Source organism: Canis lupus, chromosome 7 (assembly GCF_003254725.2).
Source record: "Canis lupus dingo isolate Sandy chromosome 7, ASM325472v2, whole genome shotgun sequence".
NCBI classification, from domain to species: domain Eukaryota; kingdom Metazoa; phylum Chordata; class Mammalia; order Carnivora; family Canidae; genus Canis; species Canis lupus.
This window is the reverse complement of record NC_064249.1, coordinates 10,874,224-10,898,623: the sequence shown is the minus strand read 5'-3', so window position 1 is coordinate 10,898,623 and position 24,400 is coordinate 10,874,224. Positions and strand designations below refer to the sequence as shown.

The following is a 24,400-nucleotide window of genomic DNA, read 5'->3' as shown; positions in this document are numbered from 1 at the left end:
CCGATTAAATAGAAAATTGAAAAACAGAGAAAACAAATAAAATCAAAAGTTAGTTCTTTGAAAAGATCAAATTAATATTTAATTAGGCCAACCAAAAAAAATTAAGATACCACAATCTAAATAATGAACATATCATATCCATCACTCTCAATTAACAATTCTTTTTTAAGTAGGCTCCATATCCAATGTGGGGCTTGAACTCACAACCCCAAGATCAAGAGTCACATGCTCTACCAACTCAGTCCACCAGGCACCCTACAGTTAATAATTCTTTATTTTCCCTTCATTTTTGAAATAGATTTCCACTAGGTACAGAATTCACTTGACTTTTTTTTCTATATATGTTAAAGGTGTTAATAAACAGTCTTCTTGTTTGCATTGTTTCTAACAAGAAATCTGACATCATTCCCATCTTTGTTCTTCTGTGTCTGCCTCCTTTTAATTTAAAGATTTTCTCTTTAACACTTTAAAGGAAATGTGATTTGAGCAATGTGATTAGAATGTGCCTGGGTATAGGTTTTCATGTTTCTTATGCCTTAGGTTTGTTGAGTTTCTTGGACTTGTGGAATATTTGCATCAAATTTGGAAAGCTTTCAGGCATTAATCATTCAAATAATAGTCCCTCTTCCCTTCATTGTTCAGGGGCTCTAATTACACAGAAACAAATTTTTTCATAGCTTACTGATGTTATATTAATTTTGCTTTATTTTTTCATCTCTGTTTCACTTGGATAGTATCTATTGCCATGTCCTCCACTCCATTACTCCTTTCTTCTGCAATATCTAATTTGCCACTATTTTTCATTTCCCATATTGTAGCTTTCATCTCTAGAAGTTCAATTTGGGTCTTTAGTAAATCTTCCATTGCTCTACTTAACTCTACGTATGAATATATTTCTATTAAGTTTGAAGTCCTTATCATTTTATTCTAACATCTGTGTCAATTCTGGGTAGTTCTGAATGACTGATTTTTTTCTTCACTACAGGTCATATGTTTCCTGTTTCTTTGAATAAATGGTAATTTTTTTATTAGATGCCAGCCATTGTGGGTTTTCCCTTATTAGGTGGTAGATATCTCCTTATTCTTACAAATATTATTGAGCTTTGTTCTGGAATACAGCTATGCTTCTTGAAAGCAGCTTGATCTTTTGGTTCTTTTTTCTGAGATTTGTTAGGGCAGGTCTGGAGCAAAATATTATGCCATACTAATGGGGTACGACTCTTGAATATTCTACCCAGTGCTCCATGAAAGAGGTTTGCAAGACTACTTGTTAGGAATAGACATTATTCCCAGTCCTGTGTGAGCACCAAGAATGTTGTTCCTAACCCTTTCAGTGGATCCTTCTCTTGCCTTGGATAGTTTCTCCACAGCCATCACTAATCAGTACTCTGCTAAGTATTCCAGGGGATATTTTGCAAATCTCTGTATAGCCATCTCCTCTCTAGATAAAATACTAGACATTAAGCGATGGTCCTGCAAACTCTGTGAACTCTGCTTTAGTCTTGCTGGACTCAGCCCCATCTCAACTCAAAGGTTTTGCCACAATTCGTCTGTCTTCCTTCTTCCTGAGCTACAACCTGAAGACTCAAGATGGTAAGCTGAGCAATCTTAAGACTCATCATATCTGTTTTGTCTCTCTCAAAAGCCACTGTCCTTCACTGTCTAATGTCCAGTGTCTTGAAAACCACAGATACCCATACTTTGTCTGGTTTTTTAGTTTCTTCGGGAAGTAGGGTGAATACAGTCCCCCTACCCACCCTCCCCTCTGTTAAGCATCTGTTTGTTAGCTATATAATAGAGTCTGGTTTGGGGATTGTCTTTTTTCCCTTTGTTCTTTTTTCTTAAATTCCACATATGAGTAAGTGAAAGTCCTAGTTTTAATGTGGCTACTGGAAATTTTTTAAATTATATATGTGTGTCACATTATATTTCTATGACACAGTGTTATTTTACATAGCCACTGAAATTATATAATGTTGAAATCCCCTAAGAAAGTAGGGTAAGGAGACTAAGAAGGTTGACAACCAAGTCTCAATAAACTTCAATATTTAAAGGTCAAATGGGCAAGAGGGAGCTGGCAAAGTAGACTTAAAAAGGTTAACCTAAGAATTAGAAAATGAAGAAAAGCATGGTGTCATTTGAAGTCAATTTAGGAAAGCAGAGGTTGTATAAAATAGACACTGATGATTATATATACATAAGTTAACAAAGAACATTAAGGATAAGAAGTATTATTGAGATTCCAGTTAAGATTAATAACAATGAATTCATTTTAGTTACCAATCTGTCCAGAAGGTGTGGTTTCTTCCAATAGCACTCAGCTGCCCAGTTTTCCATCTCTATAAACCAGAAATCATGGAAAATGGATACTACAAAACAAACGGATAAATTAATCCAGGACTAGGGTTTGGCCGGGTAAATGTGATAAAAGATCAGAAGTAAGGAGGGTTAAGGTGTGCCAAAAGACTTTTTTGAAATGACGTATCATTAAAACTAAGATAGAGAAATGGAAGAGTTGAGAGATGCTAAAGAGAAAAATGGAGGAAAGTACAAAATAATGGCACTTTTTAAATTGTTTACCACTCTCTCCCCTCGATAACTTGTAAGCTGCTCATTGATTTTAGTGAGCATAATAGTCATCCATTAAAGTTTAGTTAAATAGAACAAAATTGTGGATTCGTACTGTGAATCTTTCTAGATCCACAGTACGAATTCTACAGTCTATCTCATATGTCACTGATCACTTCATTTAAAGGGATTATTACATGTACTGATGTCACATCTACGCTTCTTATTATTTATTCCTTCTAATCCTGCTTCTAGTTGTTTGGGCAAAGACAGGCCTTTCATTAATAGTACAAGTCAGGGCATTACCCCTATTCTAGCAAATACCACACCGATCAACTACAACAAAAAATTCAATTTGGAGGGTATTTTTTCTAATCACTGCTTTTATCTGCCCTGGTTACTCAACGTCTTTGTTCTTTATTGACCTAGAGTATACTTTTCTTTTGTAGGAGAATGAGTGAGTTATCATTGATCTAGACTCAATCAAAATATGATTTGACTATATTTGTGAGGTTTTCATAGACAGCCAATAAAATAGGTATGTTTTCATTAATCAGGGAATAATTTAGTAACATCTCATACAGATCAAAATAATTTAATAACATCTCATACAGATCAAAAATCAATTTAATCATAAGTAGTAATGACTATTCAGCAATATAGACTGACTGACTACTCTGTAATGATTGGTTAACTACGCAAAAGACAGAGACTATCAGAAAGTAAGATAATGACCTACAAACAAAAGATCACCACGTAATAAAAAGTATCGTGAAATCTTCAATTAATTTTTTGACTGTAGCAAGCATTCCCATTTCAAGGCACTATATTAAAATGATTAAACAGGAAGGGTGGCTTGGCCATAAATAAACCATCAACAAATTTCAAAACACTGAAATCATTCAAAGTTCTTTGAACACCATGGAATTGAACTATAAATCTGTAACAAAAAGATAACTAGAAAAATCTCAACTGCTGAGAGATTAATTAGTATACTTATGATACTTAGAAATATATTACATAGGAGTAATTCCCAGGTACAGCAGACAGACTAATGGACCCCTAAAAATGTTCATGTCCTAACCCAGGAACCTGTAAATAAATTATTTAACTTGGCTAAAGTGACTTTACAAATGATTAAGGTTAAGAACCTTCAGATAGGGCAATTACCCTGGATTGTAAGGGTAGGCCCAACCAAATCACAAAGGTCCTTAAAATCAGACAACCTTTCCTTGCTGAGAATCAGAGTGAGATATAACTAGGAAAGAAAGGTCAAAGGGATATAACTCTGCTGACTTAGAAGATGGAGGTAGGGATGCAGGCAGCCTCTAGAAGCTGGAAAAGGCAATGAAACAGATTCTCCCCTAAAGTCTCTGGAAAGGAATATAGTCCTGCCCATACCTTGATTTATAGCTGAGATTCATAGCATATTTCTAATCCACAAAATAATAATTTGTGTTGTAAATTTATGGTCATTTGTTAGAGCAGCCATAGAAAACTAATGAGACAAAATAAATATTTTGAACTGATAACAGTGAAGATCTGATGTATCTAAACGTGTGGAGTGTAGCTAAAGCAGTACTTAGTGGGAAATTTATAAACTTAAACATATATAGAAAAAACGGCCAAATTCAAAGATGTAAGCTCCTAACTCAAAAAGTAAACACCAGACCTAAAGTTAAGTAGGAGAAAAAGAAACAGAAATACATAAAATAGAAAACAATGTATAAATATTATAACATTAATAAAACTGGTAAATCCTTAATATGACTGATAATGAAAATATTATACCAACATCAGGAAAGATCCAACAGATACCAAAAAGATAAAAAGATACTATAATTCTACCATCAATAAATTTGAGGGTTTCATGCCAAAAGCCAAGACAACAAAAGCAAAAATAAATGAGACATCAAAATGAAAAGCTTCTGCAGAGCAAAGGAAACCATCAACAAAATGAAAAGGCAACATACCAAATGGGAGAAAATACCTACAAACCATAAAAGGGATTAATATCCAAAATATCTAAGGTATTCATCCAACTCTCTAACAAAAAATTTAAAAATGGGCAGAATCAGGGATCCCTGGGTGGCTCCGCAGTTTAGCGCCTGCCTTCAGCCCAGGAAATGATCCTGGAGACCTGGGATCGAGTCCCACATCGGGCTCCCTGCATGGAGCCTGCTTCTGCCTCTGCCTGTGTCTCTGCCCCCCCGCCCCCCGTCTCTCATGAATAAATAAATAATCAAATAAATAAATAATAAAGATTAAAATGGGCAGAATCTATATAAAGGTTTTCCCAAAGGTATACCGATGGCCAATAGATACGTCAAAAGATGCTCCATACCACTAATCATCAGAAAAATGCAAATCAAAACCACAACGAGAAATCACCTCACACCTGTTAGAGTGACTGTTATCAAAGAGATAACAGGAGTTCGCAAGGATGTGAAGAACAAGAAACCCTTGTGCATTGTTGGTGGGAATATAAATCGGTGCTACCACTACAGAAAACAATATGGAGGCTCTTCAAAAAATTAAAAATAGAACTCCTACATGTTCCAGCAATTCCAGGTATTTACTCAAAGAAAACAAAAACACTTAAAAAGATATCTGCAACCCCAGTTCACTGTAGCATTATTTACAATAGCAAAAACAGAAACAACCAAAGTGTCCATCAATGGATGAATGAAGAAAATGTGGTATACACATATACACACAGGAATATTATTCAGCCATAATAAGAACGGAATCCTGCCATTTACAACAATATGGATGAACCTTAAAGGCATTATACTAAGTGAAATAGTTACACAGAAAAAGTAAATACCGTGTGATCTCACTTACATGTAGAATCTCCTTTTTAAAAAAAGCTCAGAGCCACAGAAAACAGACTCACGGTTGCCAGATGAGTGAAGGGGTTCAAAAAATACAAAGTTCTTCCAGTTATAAACTAAATAAATCCCAGAGGTATAATGTACAACATGGTGTCAATAGTTAATAATACTGTATTGTATATTTGAAAGTTGTGTAGAGAATATATCTTAAAAGTTCTCATCACAAAAAAAAGAAAATTGCAATGGTGTGGGGATGGATGTTAGCAAGACTTATTACTATGATCATTTTGCAATATATACATATATCAAATCATTGTGCTATACACCTAAAACTAACATAATGTTATACGTCAATTATATCTCAATAAGAATAATAAAATAAAGCAAAAGAGCAGAGAAAAAAAACTAACTTGACCATTTGTATGAAACATATTCTTTGAAAAATACAACTTACCAGTTAGTTGATAAAAGAAGAAATATATACAATTTTAACAGTTGGATATCTATTAAAGAAATTAAATCCAGTATTAAAATCCTTTCCCTAAAATTGCTCTTAAATTTGTTAAGTATGATATTTACACTGTGGATATGTAAAAGAATGACCTTATTTTCTGGAAATGTCTTTTACATACAGGTCAAAGCCATGATGTCTATAATTTACTTTTGATTCAGTAAATATATTTGTAATACATATATAGATTTATGAATATATTTGTATATATAGATAAGACAATAAACATGAAAAATAAAAACACACAAAAATCTTGAATAAATAATAGCAACGAACCTCAGTGATATATAAAAAAAGACACATTGCAACTGAGTAGGTTTATTTCAGGAATGCAAAAGTTACTGAAAATTTTATTTTTTTATTTTTTTATTTTTTTATTTTTTTGAAAATTTTAAATAATAGTAAGTGTAGCATCTCAAGTCTGGAAGATAATGAAAACCACCCATTTTCAAATCTCCCCACATAATCTCTCAAAACAAAAAACAAAACAAATTAAAAATTTGAGGGATAAATAAAACCACATATGACCCACACCTTCAGCATTCCTAAGAAAAGAATACCATGACTTTTAGATTATCTGTAAATAGAGAAATAAACCAAATTACAACAGAGCTCCAAAGGCCCCACTATTGCAGGCACATGAATGCAGAAACCAGGGGAGAGAGAGATTAACAGATCCCTTAAAAAAGTAGACAAGGGTACACAGGACTTAAAGAACAGTAGAAAAACAAAATGAAACATAAACACCCCCAGAAAAAAAAGTCCAATTAAATGCCAAAATATGAAACATAAACTGGGACTTGGCAGTTTGAAAACACAGCCTATAAATGTAAAGACAGACTTGAAAGTGAGTGGAACCCAAAGTGAGAGCCTTAGTAAAGCTTTTCTTCTGGGGAAGAAACAGACCCTAAAGAAAAGGGTATGATGGGGGCACCTGGGTAGCTCAGTCGGTTAAGCGTCTGCCTTAGGCTCAGGTCATGATCCCAGGATCCGTCTCTGCTCTGCAAGGAGCCTGCTTCTCCTTCTCCCTCTGTCTGCTGCTCCCCCGCTTGTGCTCTTTCTCTCTGTGTCAAATAAATAAATAAATAAAATCTTGAAAGAAAGAAAGAAAGAGAGGGAGGGATAATGTAACAGTAAAGGGGTGTAGAGAATAATGGAAAGGAGAAGACAAAGATAAGGGGCCTATAAAAACAAAAGAGAAACACCAATCACTCCTCCATCCTCATCGATAAAAGAAACTACACAGAAGAGGGGTGGACGTACAGAAGAGGACATAAACTGGAACAGTACCCTCACAAGAGGTAAGAATAGAAAAAGGCAGATCTCATGCAATCAGTGCTCTTTAGAGATCAAGATAGCAATCACTTCTGGGGAGGTAGTAATTGGAAAGGAACATACGGATGCCTCAAGAGTACTGGTCAAGTTCTACTTGTTAATCCAGGTACCAGTAGCATAAGTGTGCTCCACGGGTGAAAATATATCAAGCTATATACTTACAATATGTAGTTTTCTGTAAATTCAATTCAATTAAAAGTTAAAAAAATAGATATGATGCTTGTTCCCTAGAAAATCTAAGAAACATGTATGAGAAAACATATAAACAAACATTTTTTAACAGGGAAGGGGGAGAAAGCATATTAAGGGTCAGTGTGGGGTCAGGAAGGGTTAAGTAGAGGGTGACATTTTCATTTTATTTTGTTTCTGCCTAATAATCCTTTCTCATTTTGGTCCACTCCCCTCATATTCTACAGCTATGCTGTTTAGTTTGTATGGTTCATGAGGGATAGTTCTGCCCACCTTTGAAGGGAGGAGTAAATAACCTATACCTAATTAGGTTATTCCCTAGCTAGAAAAATGAGGTAAAGGCATGTGACCCATGCTTGTACAGGAGCTAGAGGGAAAACACCCTCTTCCTCTAGAACTCAGAGGAAAAAAACCTCTGTAAACTTACAGCTGCCCAGGGATGGGATGAGGAGGTTATCTTTCACACCACCCAGAGATCAAAGTAAGCGGGAGAAAGGGGACTAAAAGGACAGGCCATGTATAAAGATGAGCAAACAAGCATAGAAACCCTGTGACAGTTCTTCAACACCTGAATCTAGCCAGATGTGACCACTCATTTATGTGGGCTACACCACTTTCTACGTGAGCTTCTTTGAGCTAGTTTTGTTTACCAATAACTAAAAGAGTCCAGTATAACACAAAATTTGATAGGACTGATCTGAGTACAGGATAATTTAAAAAGCAACTGTCTCTCCATTTGTGAACATCACAACCAGAGAATCTAAAGTCTTCTCTTAGTTTCATTCTGGCTGTAAGAACAGAATACCATGGAACTTATAAACAAAAATGCACCTCTCACAGGACTAGAGGCTCAAAGGCCGAGAGCAAGATTCCAACAGATCTGCTATCTGGTGCTGGCTTCCTTGTCCATTGATGGCTACCGTCTCACTATGCCTTCTCACTATGCCTTCTCACGTGGTGAAAGGAGCAAAGCAGCTTTCTGAGGTCTCCAATGGGCACTAATCCCACTCATGAGGGCAGAACCCTCAAGGCCTAATCATCTCTCAAAGGCCGCACCTCCAAATACCATCACTCTGGGGATTAGGTTTCAATATGAATTTTGGGAAGACACATTCAGTCTACGGCATCTTTTCCCTGAACCTATGAAATAGTTCCTTCTAAGAACACTGCATTGGTACCTGGTTTTTCCTGTTACAGACACTTCCTAGATAATTAAAGGAAACACACACACACACACACACACATACACACACGGTAATGATGGGGACAGGAAAACAGAATAGGCAACATAAAAACGACTTTCAAATCTCTATTTTTAAAATCTGAGTTTTACCGTTTTAAAATGCTTTCATCTAGCCAGTTTCAAAACAGTTAAGATCTAAAAATTCCTCAGCTAAAGCAATTTATTGAATCATAATTTATTTATTCAATTTATTGAATTATAGAGAAGAGCACATGTTTTATTTTAAAACAGAAAAGAAAAAAAACAGAAAAGGTAGTGGAAAGCTTTAATTAAAAAGAATTCTATGTTTGTTTAGTACTGCTCTCTGAAAAGTAAAATTGCGATTTACAGATTAAAATGGACAAGCAGGTTCATACTTCAACGAGCAGCCCATATTTTCCAACTATATTACAATGATGAACCAAATATACAAGAGATATTAAGAGCACAATCAGGTTTAAATATAAGGTAAAAAATCTCTGTGGCATGTGGGATTTACTCCAGCAATGCAAAGGTAAAGAAAATCAATGTAATATACCATACATTAATAGAACGAAGGGCAGGGGTGTGGGGGGAAATACATGATCATCTCAACTGAAGTAGAAAAAGCATTTGACAGAATCTAGCACTCTTTCATAATAAAAGCATCCAGAAAGCTAGGAATAGAAGGGAATTTCTTCAACATGATACAGGGTACATATGAAAAATAACTAACATCATACTCAAAGGAGGGGTGCCTGGGTGGTTCAGTTGGTTAAGCATCGGACCCTTGGTTTCAGCCCAGGTCATGATCCCAGGGTCATGGTGGAGCTCCACGCTCAGAGGGGAATCAGATTCTCTCCCTCTCCCCCTCGGCCCCTCCCTCACTCTCTCTTTCTCAAATAAATAAATCTTTTTTTAAAAAATATATCATACTCAATAATAAAAGATGGAAAGGTTTCCCCCTGAAATCCAGAACAAGCCAAGGATGACTCGCTCCTTTGCAGGGATGAATAAATAACCTATACCTAATTAGGTTATTCCCTAGCTAGAAAAATGAGGTGAAGGCATGTGATTCATGCTTTTACTGGAGCTATTAAACATTTCACTGGAAGTCCTAACCAGAGCATTAGGCAAGAAGAAGAGGTTTTTTAAAAAGGCATCCAAATTGAAAAGGAACAAGCAAAACTGCATCTATTCACAGAGAACATAATCTTATAGAAATCCCAAAGAATCTACCAAAAAACTACTACAGCTAATAAATGAATTCAGCAAGCTGCCACATACAAGATAAAAATACAAAATCAGTTGTGTTTATAATGCCAGGAATGAACAATCCAAAAAGAAAATTAATGAAACAATTCTAATTACAATAACATCAAAAGAATAAATACCTAGGAATAGATTTAACCAAGAAAGTGAAGAACATACACTGAAAATTACAAAACATTACAAAACATTCCTGAAAGAAATTAAAGATCTAAATAAATGGGAAGACATCCAGTGTGTTCATGGATTAGAATATACTTTTAAGATGGTAATACTCTCCATATTTATTTACAAATCTAATGAAATCCCTATCAAAATTCAAACAGCCTTTTTTGCAGAAACAGAAAACCTGATTTTCTAAAAGAAAAAATTAAAAAGTAAATAAAATCAACTTTAGCTCATTTTTTTAAAATGGTGATTTTCAATTTATATAGAGTTGTAAGGGGACCCAATCAAAATAATATTGAAAAAGAACAAAGTTCCCACAGAAGATCATAAATCAAAACAGCTAAGAGCCAATGCATTAGAAGACAGTATGATTATACCACCACTGCCTATTAAAATTACAGCTTTCAGTGTTGTTAGCCTTATACTATACCATACTTTGTAGTTAAGTGGACAATCCCTAAAATTAAGTGGACTAGACAATACTTTCATAATATCTTCAGAGTTATCCCACTGGTCAAAAATATCCACAAGAACAATCATAGAAAACTTACATATCAACAGCATCCAGGAATACTTTTCAATGTGAGATTTATAATATATGCAGAAAATTTAAAAAGAAACAGAAAAGAGATCTTATTTTGAAGGGTCATCATTCAATTCTATATTTAAAAACCATTTTATAGTCACTATCACAACACCCAGTACATACCTATTGAAACTTCAATTGGATGAATAGATGGCTGAATAAGCAAATAATCAAAGGAAGGAAAAGAATGAATTTCAAAATAAAGTTTATAAATATTTGATACTCTCTGAAGACTTGTTTCTTCTCCATTTTAAAAAGCTACTATAATTAGAGAAGAAATGTTTAAGAAGTAACATGGCACAGTGGAAACAAGATAAGATTTGAACTCAGAAAGACCCAGATTTAAAACTGAAACTCTTAGTGGCTTGTATTAATGGAGCAAATTGCTTGCTTTATACAAGTCTTAGTTTTCTCCACCTATTAAATGGGGATTACAGTATCTACCTTACAAACAAATAAGCCAGCAATTTTGGCACCTAGAACAAACCAAACAAAACCAGTTCTCAAATCAACTCTGTAATTCATAATGTAGCCCACAGATGGGTGTTACTAACAATGCTCGCCATCTGGTAGCTTCCTGTTTTAAATAATTATTCTTGCTAACTAGGTGCCAAGCTTCTAGAATCATTACATTAAATGTTTGCACCCTCTAAATTTTGGTGTCCTTAGACAAAGCCCAGTATGACCAGTCATAGTTCAGCTTATAGGCTTGTTCCGAGGGTTAAAAATATGTTAAGAAAAACCCCTTGTACAATGACAGGCATCTAATAGACAATAAATTATTGCTGTTATTTAAATATTTTATTAATGCCTTTATGTCATCCATTTGCCATTCTACATTCCCATAATTATTCTAGAAAACCAACACTCAGAATATAGATTAATCATACCAGGCCATTGCAAAAACAAACAAGACAGAAGTGAAAGGAAATGTATTGGAAACATTCTCTTCAAAGATTCAAGTTGATTCCTTCAATCTTGATTTTTGGATTTTCTGTCTTAAGCACATAAAGACCTGATACTTAGAAGAGCAGAAGGCACCTTAATTTTAAGAGCCATTCCTAGATTGAGGAAATAAGTGTCAGATTCAAAAGGAGAATTCAAAGTTACCAGTATCGGGGTATGCTCCTTCTCTCCTGGATGGGCAAACAGAACTGGTGCTATTGCGTTCTGCCTCTAGTCTCAGCTGTGCAAACACCAGTTAAGTAAAAAAAACATTAAGCCATCTTTATCAGATCTACAAACAACGCAGATAACCTCCTTTAGGATGAATACTTTAATTAGGATGAATAGTTAGTATTTAGAATAACAAAATTTGCCAAATCATAAGAACCTTGTATAAAGCACTCCTACTTAGCTCTGAAAGATCATTCTCTTTAGATTATCAGATATCCAGAAATAATAAATTTATTATAAAGCATATCAAACCAAACCAAGGTCACAGATAACAATTCTATTTTTTTTTCCTAACAGGTAACCATTCTTATAGCAAGAATTAAATTAAAATGATGCATAGGCATTATGGTTATAGCGATGTTTCAGTAACAACTTTACCCTACTAAAACGAACTTTCCTGAAGAAAATATCTCTTCTACCCAAACATCAAGTCAGTTCACAAGCTAGAGCCCCCAATTTCCCCACAAATTAAAGAATAAATCCATCATACTCAACATTACACTCGATGGTAAATAGCTGAAAGCTTTTCCTCTAAGATCAGGAACAACACAACGATGCTCATTCCCACCACTTAATTCAACATGGTACTACAAAAGTCCTAGTCATAGCAATCAGACAAGAAAAAGAAATAAAAGGCATACAAATCAGAAAGGAAGAAGTAAAACTGTCTCTATTTGCAGGTAGTATGATATTATATACGAAAAACCCTACACCAAAAAAACTGTTAGAATTAATAACATGAAATCTGTTACAAATCATTGATAAAAGAAATTGAAGGCAAAAATAAATGGAAAGATATCCCATGCTCATGGATTGAAAGAACTAATATTGTTAAAATGTCCATACTACCCAATCCAATCTATAGCTTCCCTATCAATGCAATTCCTACCAAAATTCATCCCTAGCAAAATTCCACCCAAGTAGGAAATAACATTTTTCACCTAAGTAGGAAAAAAAAAATCCTAAAATTTGTACGGAACCACAAAAGACCCCAAATATCGAAAGCAATCTGTGAATAAAGAACAAAGCTGGAAGCATCACATTTCCTGATTTCAAACTACATTACAAAGCTACAGGAGTCAAAACAGTATGGTACTGGCCACCTAGATCAATGGGACAAAATACAGAGCACAGAAATAAAGCCACACATATACAGTCAATTAATTTCTGACAAAGGAACCAAAAATATACACTAGGGAGGATAATATTTTCAATAAATGGTATTGACAAAAATGAACAGCTACCTGCAAAAAAGTAACACTAAGCCCCTATTTTACACCACACACAAAAAATTAACTCAAAATTAAAGACCTGAACATCTGCATAAAATTCACAGACCTTAAAATTAAAGACCTGAACATAAGACCTGAAACCATTAAATTCCAGAAAAAAAAACAATATATGTGTGTGTGTCCATACACACACACAGAAACATTATTCAGCCATAAAAAAGAAGGAAATCCTGCCATTAGTGAAATGAATGGACCTTGAGGTCATTATGCTAAGTAAAATACCTCTGAGAAACAAATATTATACAATCTCACTTATGGTAGAATCTAAAAAGAACCAAACTTATAGAAAAGATTGGTAGGTTACCAGAGGCAGGAATAGGGGTGTGAGAAAAGTAGAAGAAGGTAGTCAAAAGGTGCGAACTTCCATTTACAAGATTAACGAGTCCCATGATGTAATATACAACATTGGGACTATAGTTTAAAAATACCTTATCACATATTTGAAAATTGCTAAAAGAGTAGATCTTAAAAATTCTTGTCATAAGAAGAAAAAAAATTGTTACTTTGTGAGGGGAAGGATGCTAATTAACTAAACTCATTATGGTAATCATTTCATAATATATATATAGGTATCAAATCATGTACACCTTTAGTGCAATGTTATATGTCAATTGTATCTCAATAAAACGGGGGGGGGGAAGTTTAACCAATAATGTCTATATGTCTGTTAGGTGGTGACTTACATACCAACCAAAAGCACTGCCCTGACATTACATGTGACACATAGTTTAAAACATAAGCATAAGAACTAAAGCAAAGGGGGGATCCCTGGGTGGCTCGGCGGTTTGGCGCCCGCCTTAGGCCCAGGGCCCGATCCTGGAATCCCGGGATTGAGTCCCGAGTCGGGCTCCCAGCGTGGAGCCTGCTTCTCCCTCTGCCTGTGTCTCTGCCTCTCTCTCTCTCTCTCTCTCTCTCTCTCACTCTCATAAATAAATAAAAATAAAATCTTAAAAAAAAAAAAAGAACTAAAGCAAAGGTTATTTTACATATTGACTAAAAATTAGAATTCTGTGATTGTGGTTCCCACAGTTTGTATAAAGAAATTGATCACAGAATGAATAAATAACAAAAGGCTAAAAGCAATTAGTCAAGTATAATTTTTTGGATTTGATGGCACAAGAACAACTAAAACCAATCCATGGCTGGAACAGATACTGTGCTTTCAGAAAGACAGGGATATGTTAAATAGGAAAAACATATATAAATGGTAACATTCCTTGAGACAGAGGTCTAGTAGATTTGGTATCAAGTTCTAGTGAGAAATAATTCACCATATAATCACAAAGTAAATATCTTAAATGATATTTGTTATTTGCTGATATATATATCCATAATTCTCATTTTGAAGTAAAGATTTTTATTTTTCTGGTGCCATCAAGTGGTAACATTATGAAGTGCTCGAAGTTTAAATGCAAATAACTAAGACAGAAAAATATCACGCTGATATATCCGTGTCAGTTAAACACAAGTGAATTTTTAGCACAAAATGATCTAAAAAGAAAAGGGAAAATATTAAAGCTAAATGCAACTCAACCCGATTTTAAACTGTCAACCCGAAATGAGGTAAGACAAAGAAAAACGTGTAGATCTTTAAAGACCAGAATGCTCTACTAGCAAACAAAAAACCCTATGACATTACTTGAGAAACAAAAATTTGTATCAAAATGACGTATCAGTCAAACCATGAGAAGTGCTCTCTCTTGAAACTCCATTAACGTGGCAGTAAAAGACTTATTTTTAAGGCAAAAGCCCAAAAGGACAAAGAGATTAAGAGAGAAAACTGCAGCAACATTTTACAAGCTAGGTAACAGACAGATGAATGGTTATTGACTTGGGAAACTCAAAGAAAATTGCCTAATATTACACTGTAAATCTCCCAAAGTTTGGGAACTGGTAGCACTAGGTAGCTATGGAAATCAGAGTAAGGGCTAAAAACAAGAGAATTAGTCAAAATTCTGGCTAAAAAGCAATGATGCCACTACACCCACTTCCCTTTTCTAGTCCACGTAGCCAAGTACTCATTTTTTACCACATTAGAAGATCGAACGTCCATACTCTAATAAAACAGAAGGCTCTGTACTACAGGACACCAAGCACAGTGAGGGTGGAAAAGAGTTAGTGCTACAGGAGATTATAGTAATCTGAACAGCACTAACAAGTCAAAGCTCATAGAACCACAGGAAAAATGATGATTTTGTAGAAAGCAAACCATTGGAAGAAGGTCCTATCAACGTCTGATTATTGTGTCCAGAAAATCATGAAACTGCAGTATGCTTCACACTCTTTCTATAAGGAAAAGACAAATGACTATAAACAAAAATCTGATGCTTAAAAAAAAAAAGCTAAGTCCTAGTTACAGACATTCAGAAACATTCAGCTTTTAATGTCCCAATTCACCCTAGTAATTAGCTGAGAATTTATGGCAACTAACAAAGAACAGAACAGTAGGCAAATCAAGAACCTTTACATTTCATCCCCTCTCTTCAGGCGAGCAAGAGTAAATGCACTAAAGAATCTCTGTGAATACTCCTGAGAGAGGTGAAGGCTCGTGATCACTAGCCACATCATAAAAAATAGATTATTATTCATACAAGAGATGTGGAGATTTGATTTTTTTTTAAGACCTGTTTTTGTTGGTTAATTGATCAAAGTAGAGAGTTAAGCAGCTCTGATACTGTCTTCCATTCATGTAATTAAAAGTATACACCCAGGGGCACCTCGGTGGCTCAGTCGATTAAGTACCTGCCTTTGGCTCAGGTCATGAACTCAGGATCTTGAGATCCAGCCCTATGTCAGGCTCCCCGCTCAGCAGGAAACCTGCTTCTCCTTCTCCCTCTGCCATTCCCACTGCTTGTGCTCTTTGGCTCTCTGTCAAATAAATAAATAAATAAATAAATCTTAAAAAAAAAAAAAAAAAGAAGAAGAAGGTATATACCCAAATATAGGTCTTTTTTTTTTTGAGAGAGAGAGAGAGAAAGAGAGAGAATGCACATGAATGGGCCTAGGAGGTGAGGGAGAGAGGGCAAGACAGGATCCTAAGTAGACTCCATGCCCAGCATGGATGGGGGCTCCATTTCACGACACCAAGGTCCTACATGACCTAAGCTGAAATCAAGAGTCAGAGGTTACTGACTGAGCCATCCAGGTGCCCCCCAAAGGTAGGCCATTTAATCTTCAGTATTTTCTCATTTTCAGTCTTAATTTTACATGGGACTTTACACAAGTTATAGTTATATGTATATACTTTTCTTTCCAGGCACCAACATAACATTCCAAAACATATTAATACAGATAAAATGGTACCTTGAACACCTTCTAGGAGTAAATCAACTCCTTTCCTATAAAAATTGGAAGCAGCTTCATAGTCATCTTCTTCTTCTTTTTTTAAAGCCAGCTTTATTAATTCTCCGGCTTTCTCCAAATAATCTCTCTTGCCAAGCTTAGATTTTAAACTGCCAGGGAAGAGGCTGCGACTTTCTCGTTCTTCTTCTGGTTTGTTCTGTTCACTGTCAGAAGCAACAGCCCCTAGTGCTGAAGGATCCGAAGAAAGATTGAGACCAAAAGTTCTAACGGGAGAATTTTGATTGGAAGCCATTCCATCATCTAACTCAGCAAGAGAATCCACGTCAACAGTAAGAGATATCAGATCACTGTCACTGGAGAAACCTAGAAATATGATCACAATAGTAAATAGATATTAAATTAAGGATTATCCAAAAAGAATGTAAATCACACTATTCATTTGTTCATACTATCCAAGTCGATTAGGAAGGCTGTCATTGCCTGATAGAGATCAGGGCCTGGCAATTTGTTTCTGCTTACTTCGTTCATTTCTGCATTCAATGTAGCTCTAGAAACCAATCTCCTTTGCCTTAATTATCACACTAAAACCAAAGGCAAGTCTTTATCTAGTCTTCTTGTAAAAAAGAAGTGGCTTTACCACATGTCTTGTAACAACATCATTATGATAAAGGGAAAAGTATAAGAGCTTCAGGGTAAGACAAAACCAAGTGCTTGGATCCCAGCTCTTAAAACTTACTATGTGACCAACAGTGAGTCACTTAATAATATTACTTATTATGTACGACTTTAGAAATAGAGTTAATGCATATAAAGCATAATAGACTATCATTCAATTACAACTATTATAGTAATTATATAATCATTATTTAACTATTATACGATGTACCCTCAGAGGTGTGCTTTTAGATAATCATCCATATCTGGAAAATGTATGCCATTTAGTTGTGTTTTTTTTTTAAAAGGACTAAATTTTTAGAAATCTTTGTTTCAATCTCTTCTACATGTTTTTGGAGAGAGGTTTGGTCTATATTTGCCTCTTAGTTTTCTGACAGAAAATTAATAAATAGGTGGTATTGAAATATTGAGCAATGAAAATTCTTTCTCCCATTTCATAGAACTGACTTCATGGTAAATGAGCATGAGGTCTTGGGACCTCCCTTTACCTTCTTTAAATAATTGAGAACCTCAAAAAACTTTTGTTTTTGTGGATTATACCTGTAAAATTTACCACTCTTAATAATTAGACTAAAATTTTTTAAACACTGAAGTCCATTACATATTAATATCATTTTTTTTAAAGATTTTATCCATTTGACACATGCAGACAGAGTGCATAAACAGGGGGAGTTGCAGGCAGAGAGCAAGGGAAAAGCAGACTCATCGCTGAGCACGGAGCCCGATGCAGGACTCAATCCCAGACCCCAGGACCATGATCAGAGACAAAGGTAGATGCTCAACCGACTGAGCCACTCAGGCACTCCATTAATATAATTTTTATTAAAAATAACTACTTTCTTGGGGTGCCTGCATGGCTCAGTCAGTTGAGCCTCTGCCTTTAGCTCAGGTCATGATCTCTGGGTCCTGGGATCAAGCCCCATGTTAGGCTCCCTGCTCAGCAGAGAGTTTGCTTCTCTCTCTCCCTGTGCCTCTCCTCAACCTCACCCCACCTCGTGCTCTTTCTCTCTCTCAAATGAAATAAAATCTTTTAAAAAAACAAAAAAACTATATTCTCAGAAACAAAGTATTTAGTGAGAGAAGTGACATTGTTTTACATTTTTACAAATCTTTTTAACAGAAGGTGCCTAGATTCCCACATCTGATCCTGCCCTCAATCTGTTGTCATGTTGTTCTGGTTGAAAGGTGTGAGGAGGGATGCCTGGGTGATTCAGCAGTTGACCGTTTGTCTTTGCATCATTCGTGCAAATGTCAACACAGTGAAAAAGGCAAATAATTTCCTAGACTATTATGAAGACAATTTCTGCCTTGGGGACCTCCTGAAAAGATCTCCCAGATACCCAGGGGTCGAAGACCATACTTTGAGAATTACTGATCTATATCATTCAATACGGTTGACAATAGAGTTATGTAAAAATTAAGTTTGGGAACAACTATGTGATCTGTATCACCACTGAATATTGACTTTCAAGTTTCTCAGAAAAGAAAATTATTTCTTCAGGATCATATACAAAGTCAAACTTAAAGGTAGATTAGACTACACATGCTAGATCAGGGATCAGCAAACTTTTTTTTCTGAGGGCCAGGGAATATTTCAGGCTTTGTGGGCCATATGATCTATGTCATAACTAATCAACTCTTCTATTGTAGTACAAAAGCAGCCACAGATAATATGTAAATGAATAAGTATGGCTGTGTTCCAGTAACACTTTATTTACGGATGCTGAAATTTGAATTCCATATAATTTTCACATGCCACAAAACAATATTCTCTTGAATTCTGCCAACCATTTTAAAACATAAAAACCATTCTTAGCTAGTAGGTCATATAAAAACAGGTGGTAGGTCGGATTTGGCCCACAGGCCATAGTTTGTCAACCCTTATTATAGACTCAAATTGCTTACTTCATATCAAATAAAATAAGTTAGGGTAAAAACATGTTACTGGCAGCTAAACTCAAATTTCAAATCAGCTTCAGACACTACTTTGGCACCCTGTCAACATATCCTGTTTTCAGGGTTTTTTTTTTTCAAATCCTTAGAATGTCCATAAAGAGCTCATTTCATTCCCTAAAAGCAAAAGACTTCATTAAATCCAAAATCTGAGATGAGATTCAGACCTAGTGGAAATCTTTTCAATCTCTGACATTTCAGCTATACAGACAGCTTTCAAAATCCAAATCTTTTACAGCAATCTACAAAATTATTTATCCGAGAAACATACAAACCTTATGAGATTTCTTTAAGTGATTCAAAAATATTTCATATATTTCAATGCACATTTATTTCCTTAAATGGGGGCATTATATAAGCTGGTCCATTGATATTAATAAACAAATATACAAAGTTTAAAAAAAATAAGTTCTGGTTTATACAGCTAATCAGAAAAGAAAGGAAATGTTGTTATAGATATTTTGTCTGCTCTCCAGTGTCTTGCCACTATAACCTTTACATCATCTATCACATTGTACTGTTTCATGTTTTGCCTGATTTTCCTTTCTAACAAGAACAATAATACCAAAGGGCAAAGGGGTAAAATTATGTGTACTCAGTTTCTTGGCTTTTGACCACAAAAATCTAGTGACATAGTTTTATTTCCTCTCTTACCTTTCCAATCGTATTTTGTTAGCAAGGGAAATCATGCTTAAATAAAATTAGATCAGAAGAGTAAGACTATCAAAATACCTAGAAAAAAAGTCAGATAATAAAACAAAATAATAATATTCAAATTGTTTCCTTTTCAAATTCTACCCAATTCTAAATGAAGAATCTTTCAAAGTAAGCAAAGTAAGAAAAACTAGCAGGTTAGGTGAGGAATTTTTCTGGTTCAACTAGAAGCAAAGGGAAGCAAAAAGACTTGTGATTTAATCTTTCTAGAGGACAATTTGACAATGCATATCAGATGTAAAAAACGCTAATATCTTTTACCCAGAAACTCATCAACTTATACCAAAAACAATCAGAGATATGATAAAAAAATCTATACATAAGAATATCCATCACAAAATTTAGTGAAAATTTGGAAATAACAAATTCCTAACAATAGGAGATTATGGTCCATCCCTTTGAGAAAACATTATACAGCTATTAAAAATTATATTATAGAAGAATGTTTAATGCTAAGGTATTCATTATCTATTATGCAAAACCAACAAACTGTAAAGCAGTATATGCATATACTATAATTCTAATTTTAAAACAAAAACACAGGAAAAAAGGCTAGAGAAGTATATTAAACACTGACAGTAATTTTCCCTGTATGGTGGGATTACAGGTGACTCTTACCACATTTCTTATATGTGTATGGCAAGTTCTTAAGCCTCAGTACTTGAAGGATACCAAAGCAGCAGCAAGGGCTAAAACTGGGAATTTGCTTGTAAATAAATCTATATTATATAGACAAAATTTATGAAATATAGGCCCGTATGAATCACCCAGCAGCCGGTGCCTAGGAATTCCTAACTTGAGAGAAGACCAAAATGATTATAGACAGATCTGTTTGAAGCAGACTAACCCTTGACACTTCTTCCTTACCTGTCTTCTTCCTTTAATTCTCCTCCTAAGATGCACCCTACCAGATGTGAAAAGCCTAACTATCTTATCGCAACCATACACTGCAACTAATCATCTTCCAGCACTCTCCGAAATCTTTCCCTTCTGTATTTAAGCAATTTCAAAACCCCCTTCTTCTCCATGAAGTATTCCCCAACCAACTCAAGAACACTCCCCTTTCACCACCGCAGCAATGAACCATTATTTACACACGGACTCAGTACCAGCTCTTTCATCCTATATGCTTAATACATAATAAAGTGCTAGCCCAATGTCTTGAAATCATGGACCTGTCATTCAACCTGTTTTATATGAAGCTACATATAAACATCGCATGAAGTGGAGATAAGCTTCCTAAAACCCAGAAAGAAAGGGAATAGGATACAGAGAGCAGCAAACAAGCTAGAGGTTCTCAGTTGGGCCGAGTAGGAAGAACGTTGTGGATAAGGCAGGGCAACAATTGACAATTCAGAGACTCTTTGTCAAAAGTGAAACCAACCTGAAGTCAATCCATGTTTAAAGGGGCCCTCTGGAGCCATCATGAGAGTAAAAGGTACATGCTTCACCAACACCATCAAGACAAAAACCTAAGCCTTTTTGGGAAGAGATGGGAGGGGGAAGAGTCAAAGGTTCTATGAAAGCGTTCTGCCTCCAGGTTCATATCACAGAGATTCAAGTCTCAGGGCTATTAGAGGGCCCCAGGTGACCGGTTAAAAAGCAGCTACAGACATGAGGGGTTTATATAGCATCCCAGTTCACCTACCTACCCTCACCTTCTGTGCTTTGAACTGCTCAGAGTAGGGCAGTCTAGTGAAATCTGTCTAGGACACCACCTCTGAAAGACAGGCACCAGGGGAAAAGGTTGAGTTGCTATAGAATAAATCTTTATACTATAAACTATCAGAAATCTGTATTTGAAGACCATCTGCAAAAAGAGATCAGTTTCCTTTAGAACAACAGGTGGTCTGTCATGGTCAACTATATATAAAATACATGGCCTCATTATTATTAGCTGATAGCTTTCACTGAGCACTGAGGTTCAGTCAACGAAAGGGAATTTCTACTTTTCCTAGTAGCAATGACTCATGCTTCACACACAAAGCAAAATATCTAGCCAGCAGAACAAAGGTCACCCTGAGGTAGAAGACATACATATCAATCTCCATTAAGAAACAAGCCCTTATAAATATGATTTTAGATGACTATCTAAATCTAAAACTTGATGCTAATTAAGACTCCAGTATTTGATTACCAACTTATCATTTAGAAATAACTGCTATTATGAAAAAGTACCATTCCTTTGATGTTTCACATTTTTATAATGTCCTGAGGACAAGTCTTTGCTTCACCCTTAAAAATGTTATGAAAAGAGCATCAGAATATCTACTGCATGTTTGGTGAAAAACAGAATAACCTCAGAAAACAACACATCAATCAAAATTACAACCCTAATACTGTTATCAACAACAAAGATCCCTGAGTTGGCTTCCCTTTCTACCTAATGAACTTTTTATGTTGCTACTCTCCATAATCTCCTCTGCAAATCAAACCTGCTACCCAGCACTCAAGTAGCTCATACTGAGCTTTCTATAACAAATAGGTATTCTCATTGCTTCCCTCTCCATAAAATTAAATCTCCCCTTTCAAAATATACTTGCTGCTGAATAGTTGGAGTGCTTGGACCACCTTAGGCACACGGCTTTACTTCTCTGAAATTCCAATTTTTAATTGTAGAGTAAGGGATTTATCTATATCATTCTTTCTACTCTAAAACACTTTCCGGGATCCCTGGGTGGCGCAGCAGTTTAGCGCCTGCCTTTGGCCCAGGGCGCGATCCTGGAGACCCAGGATCGAATCCCACGTCGGGCTCCCGGTGCATGGAGCCTGCTTCTCCCTCTGCCTATGTCTCTGCCTCTCTCTCTCTCTCTATCTCTGTGTGACTATCATAAATAAATAAAAATAAAAAAAAAACAAAAACAAAAACAAAAAAATAAAAATAAATAAAACACTTTCCATGACATATTATGATTTTTTTATTCCCCCCCAGCCCTAAAATCCTAATACACAACATTATCCTCAATAGCCCTAGGGTTTTTAAGAGTCAATATTTATAATTTGTATCATTTGTTTTACATGCACACTTAGAATGACACATTCTCATTTGTGTTTATCTTGAGAATAATGATCCGTTCCTTTTTCCCTATTTAAGCTCCCTCACCAAATAAAATTCAACTAATAAGGGACAATGAATAACAGTTAAGTAGATAAGCACTTAAGAGAAAAAAGAACTTCAAAGTGAATAAGCCTTCTCTCATAATATAGGAGGGCCTAAAATAATCAGAGTAACTAGATTTAGAGTTCTCATGGTGCCACCTAGTGGACATTCACATTAAATTCTACTTTAAATTTAAATGACTTTTAATTAGGCTTTCTAGATTTTGTCATTTTACACTACTCCATGTAGTGGGTAGACTTTAAGTTCGTCTGAAAAATAGATTTAGGCTATTAAGTAGCCAATCTACTGAAGAATATTCCTTTTTTAAATGATCCCAATTCAAAGCATCAACTTTAAATCAACTAAACAAAAATAATACAAATAACAAAAAAAATCATAATTATGAAATGGTACATTGATACAGATGATTTTCTTCAAACTTAAATAACTATACACCCTTCCAATTAGTCTCCCCTAAGAGTTTAAAACTCATCAACATTATTCAATTTAATACAGTTTAACTCTAATCTTCATGCTTTAACGAATTCCCCCATCAAATAAAAACACAAATCTTGAACTGAAGGCGATTTTAGAGATCCTTTACACAGACCAGCAATAGATGCTATTATCAAAATGTACATTTCATTTACTCTAAAATGGCTACTTCAAGACAACTTAATAGATCCTTTCTTGTGTCTACAATTGCCACAAGTGAGCCCCATGGAGCTCTTAATCCACAATTTACTACCAAAAAAAAAAAAAAGTAGATCTGGCTATTCCAGGAGACATTTAAGAACATTCGCTCTTAAGATCTACATACAAGAAGCTGATCTCTCAATTTGTATTTGTGGTTATGATCACCTAATTATTTTCTCTTGTTTGCTGCATACACCTGGAAAATGTCCCTCCCATAACTGCAAAGGAAGTCAAGCAACGTATTAGGAAGAGGAAATGACACAGGTTACCAGATGAGAGTCTACCAACATCAAAGGCTCCAATATAAAGGCCAGCATGGCAGTAAAGCAACTACATCCTTCAAACAGGCCAACAGATGAGAGAAACATGTCAAGAAGCTCAATTCCCATGCACCATTTTGGCCAGATTTCCACAAATGTCATAGTAACTTCATAGCTAAGTTTAATCAATGAAAAGATGCAAGTTTAAAAAGGAAATAAGATGTTAACAATCAAGTCAATCTTCTTTCATCTTTAAAAATATATGTAGTTTAATTTCTCCGGACAAAGGAGATAAAGAGTGACCACTTCATTTTAAAAACATAAAACAATATTAACTTTTTTATCTAAAAACCTACTGAATAATTTTATAATTTTCAATTTCATATTAGATAAAATATATTTACCAGTTAATTACCAAATTATTGGTTTTATGAAACCTTAAAGGAGTTTTCTCTATCCCACTATCAAATAATGATAATTAAAAAAAAAAAAAAAACATTAATCCAGCTCTTTATGTTTTCCTCAGAAAACTTTCCTTCAAGGTAAATTAAGACCTGTTGATTGCATTTT

At 35.1% G+C, this 24,400-nt stretch overlaps 1 protein-coding gene across 9 annotated transcripts in view; it reads right to left on the bottom strand.

The window, feature by feature from the left end:
* Positions 1-24,400, bottom strand: part of RPS6KC1 (ribosomal protein S6 kinase C1) — a 177,545-nt gene that overhangs the window by 98,570 nt on the left and 54,575 nt on the right. For 5 of the 9 annotated variants that reach the window (XM_025429900.3, XM_025429903.3, XM_025429902.3 and 2 more), the window contains one exon: positions 16,433-16,795. The exons of 2 other annotated variants lie outside the window; for them this stretch is intronic. In XM_025429900.3, the coding sequence (XP_025285685.1) occupies positions 16,433-16,795 (363 nt within the window). Of the gene's footprint in view, positions 1-6,847; positions 6,972-16,432; positions 16,796-24,400 lie in introns of those variants that run through there. 2 more of the 9 variants (XM_049112097.1, XM_049112098.1) reach the window with 1 other exon arrangement.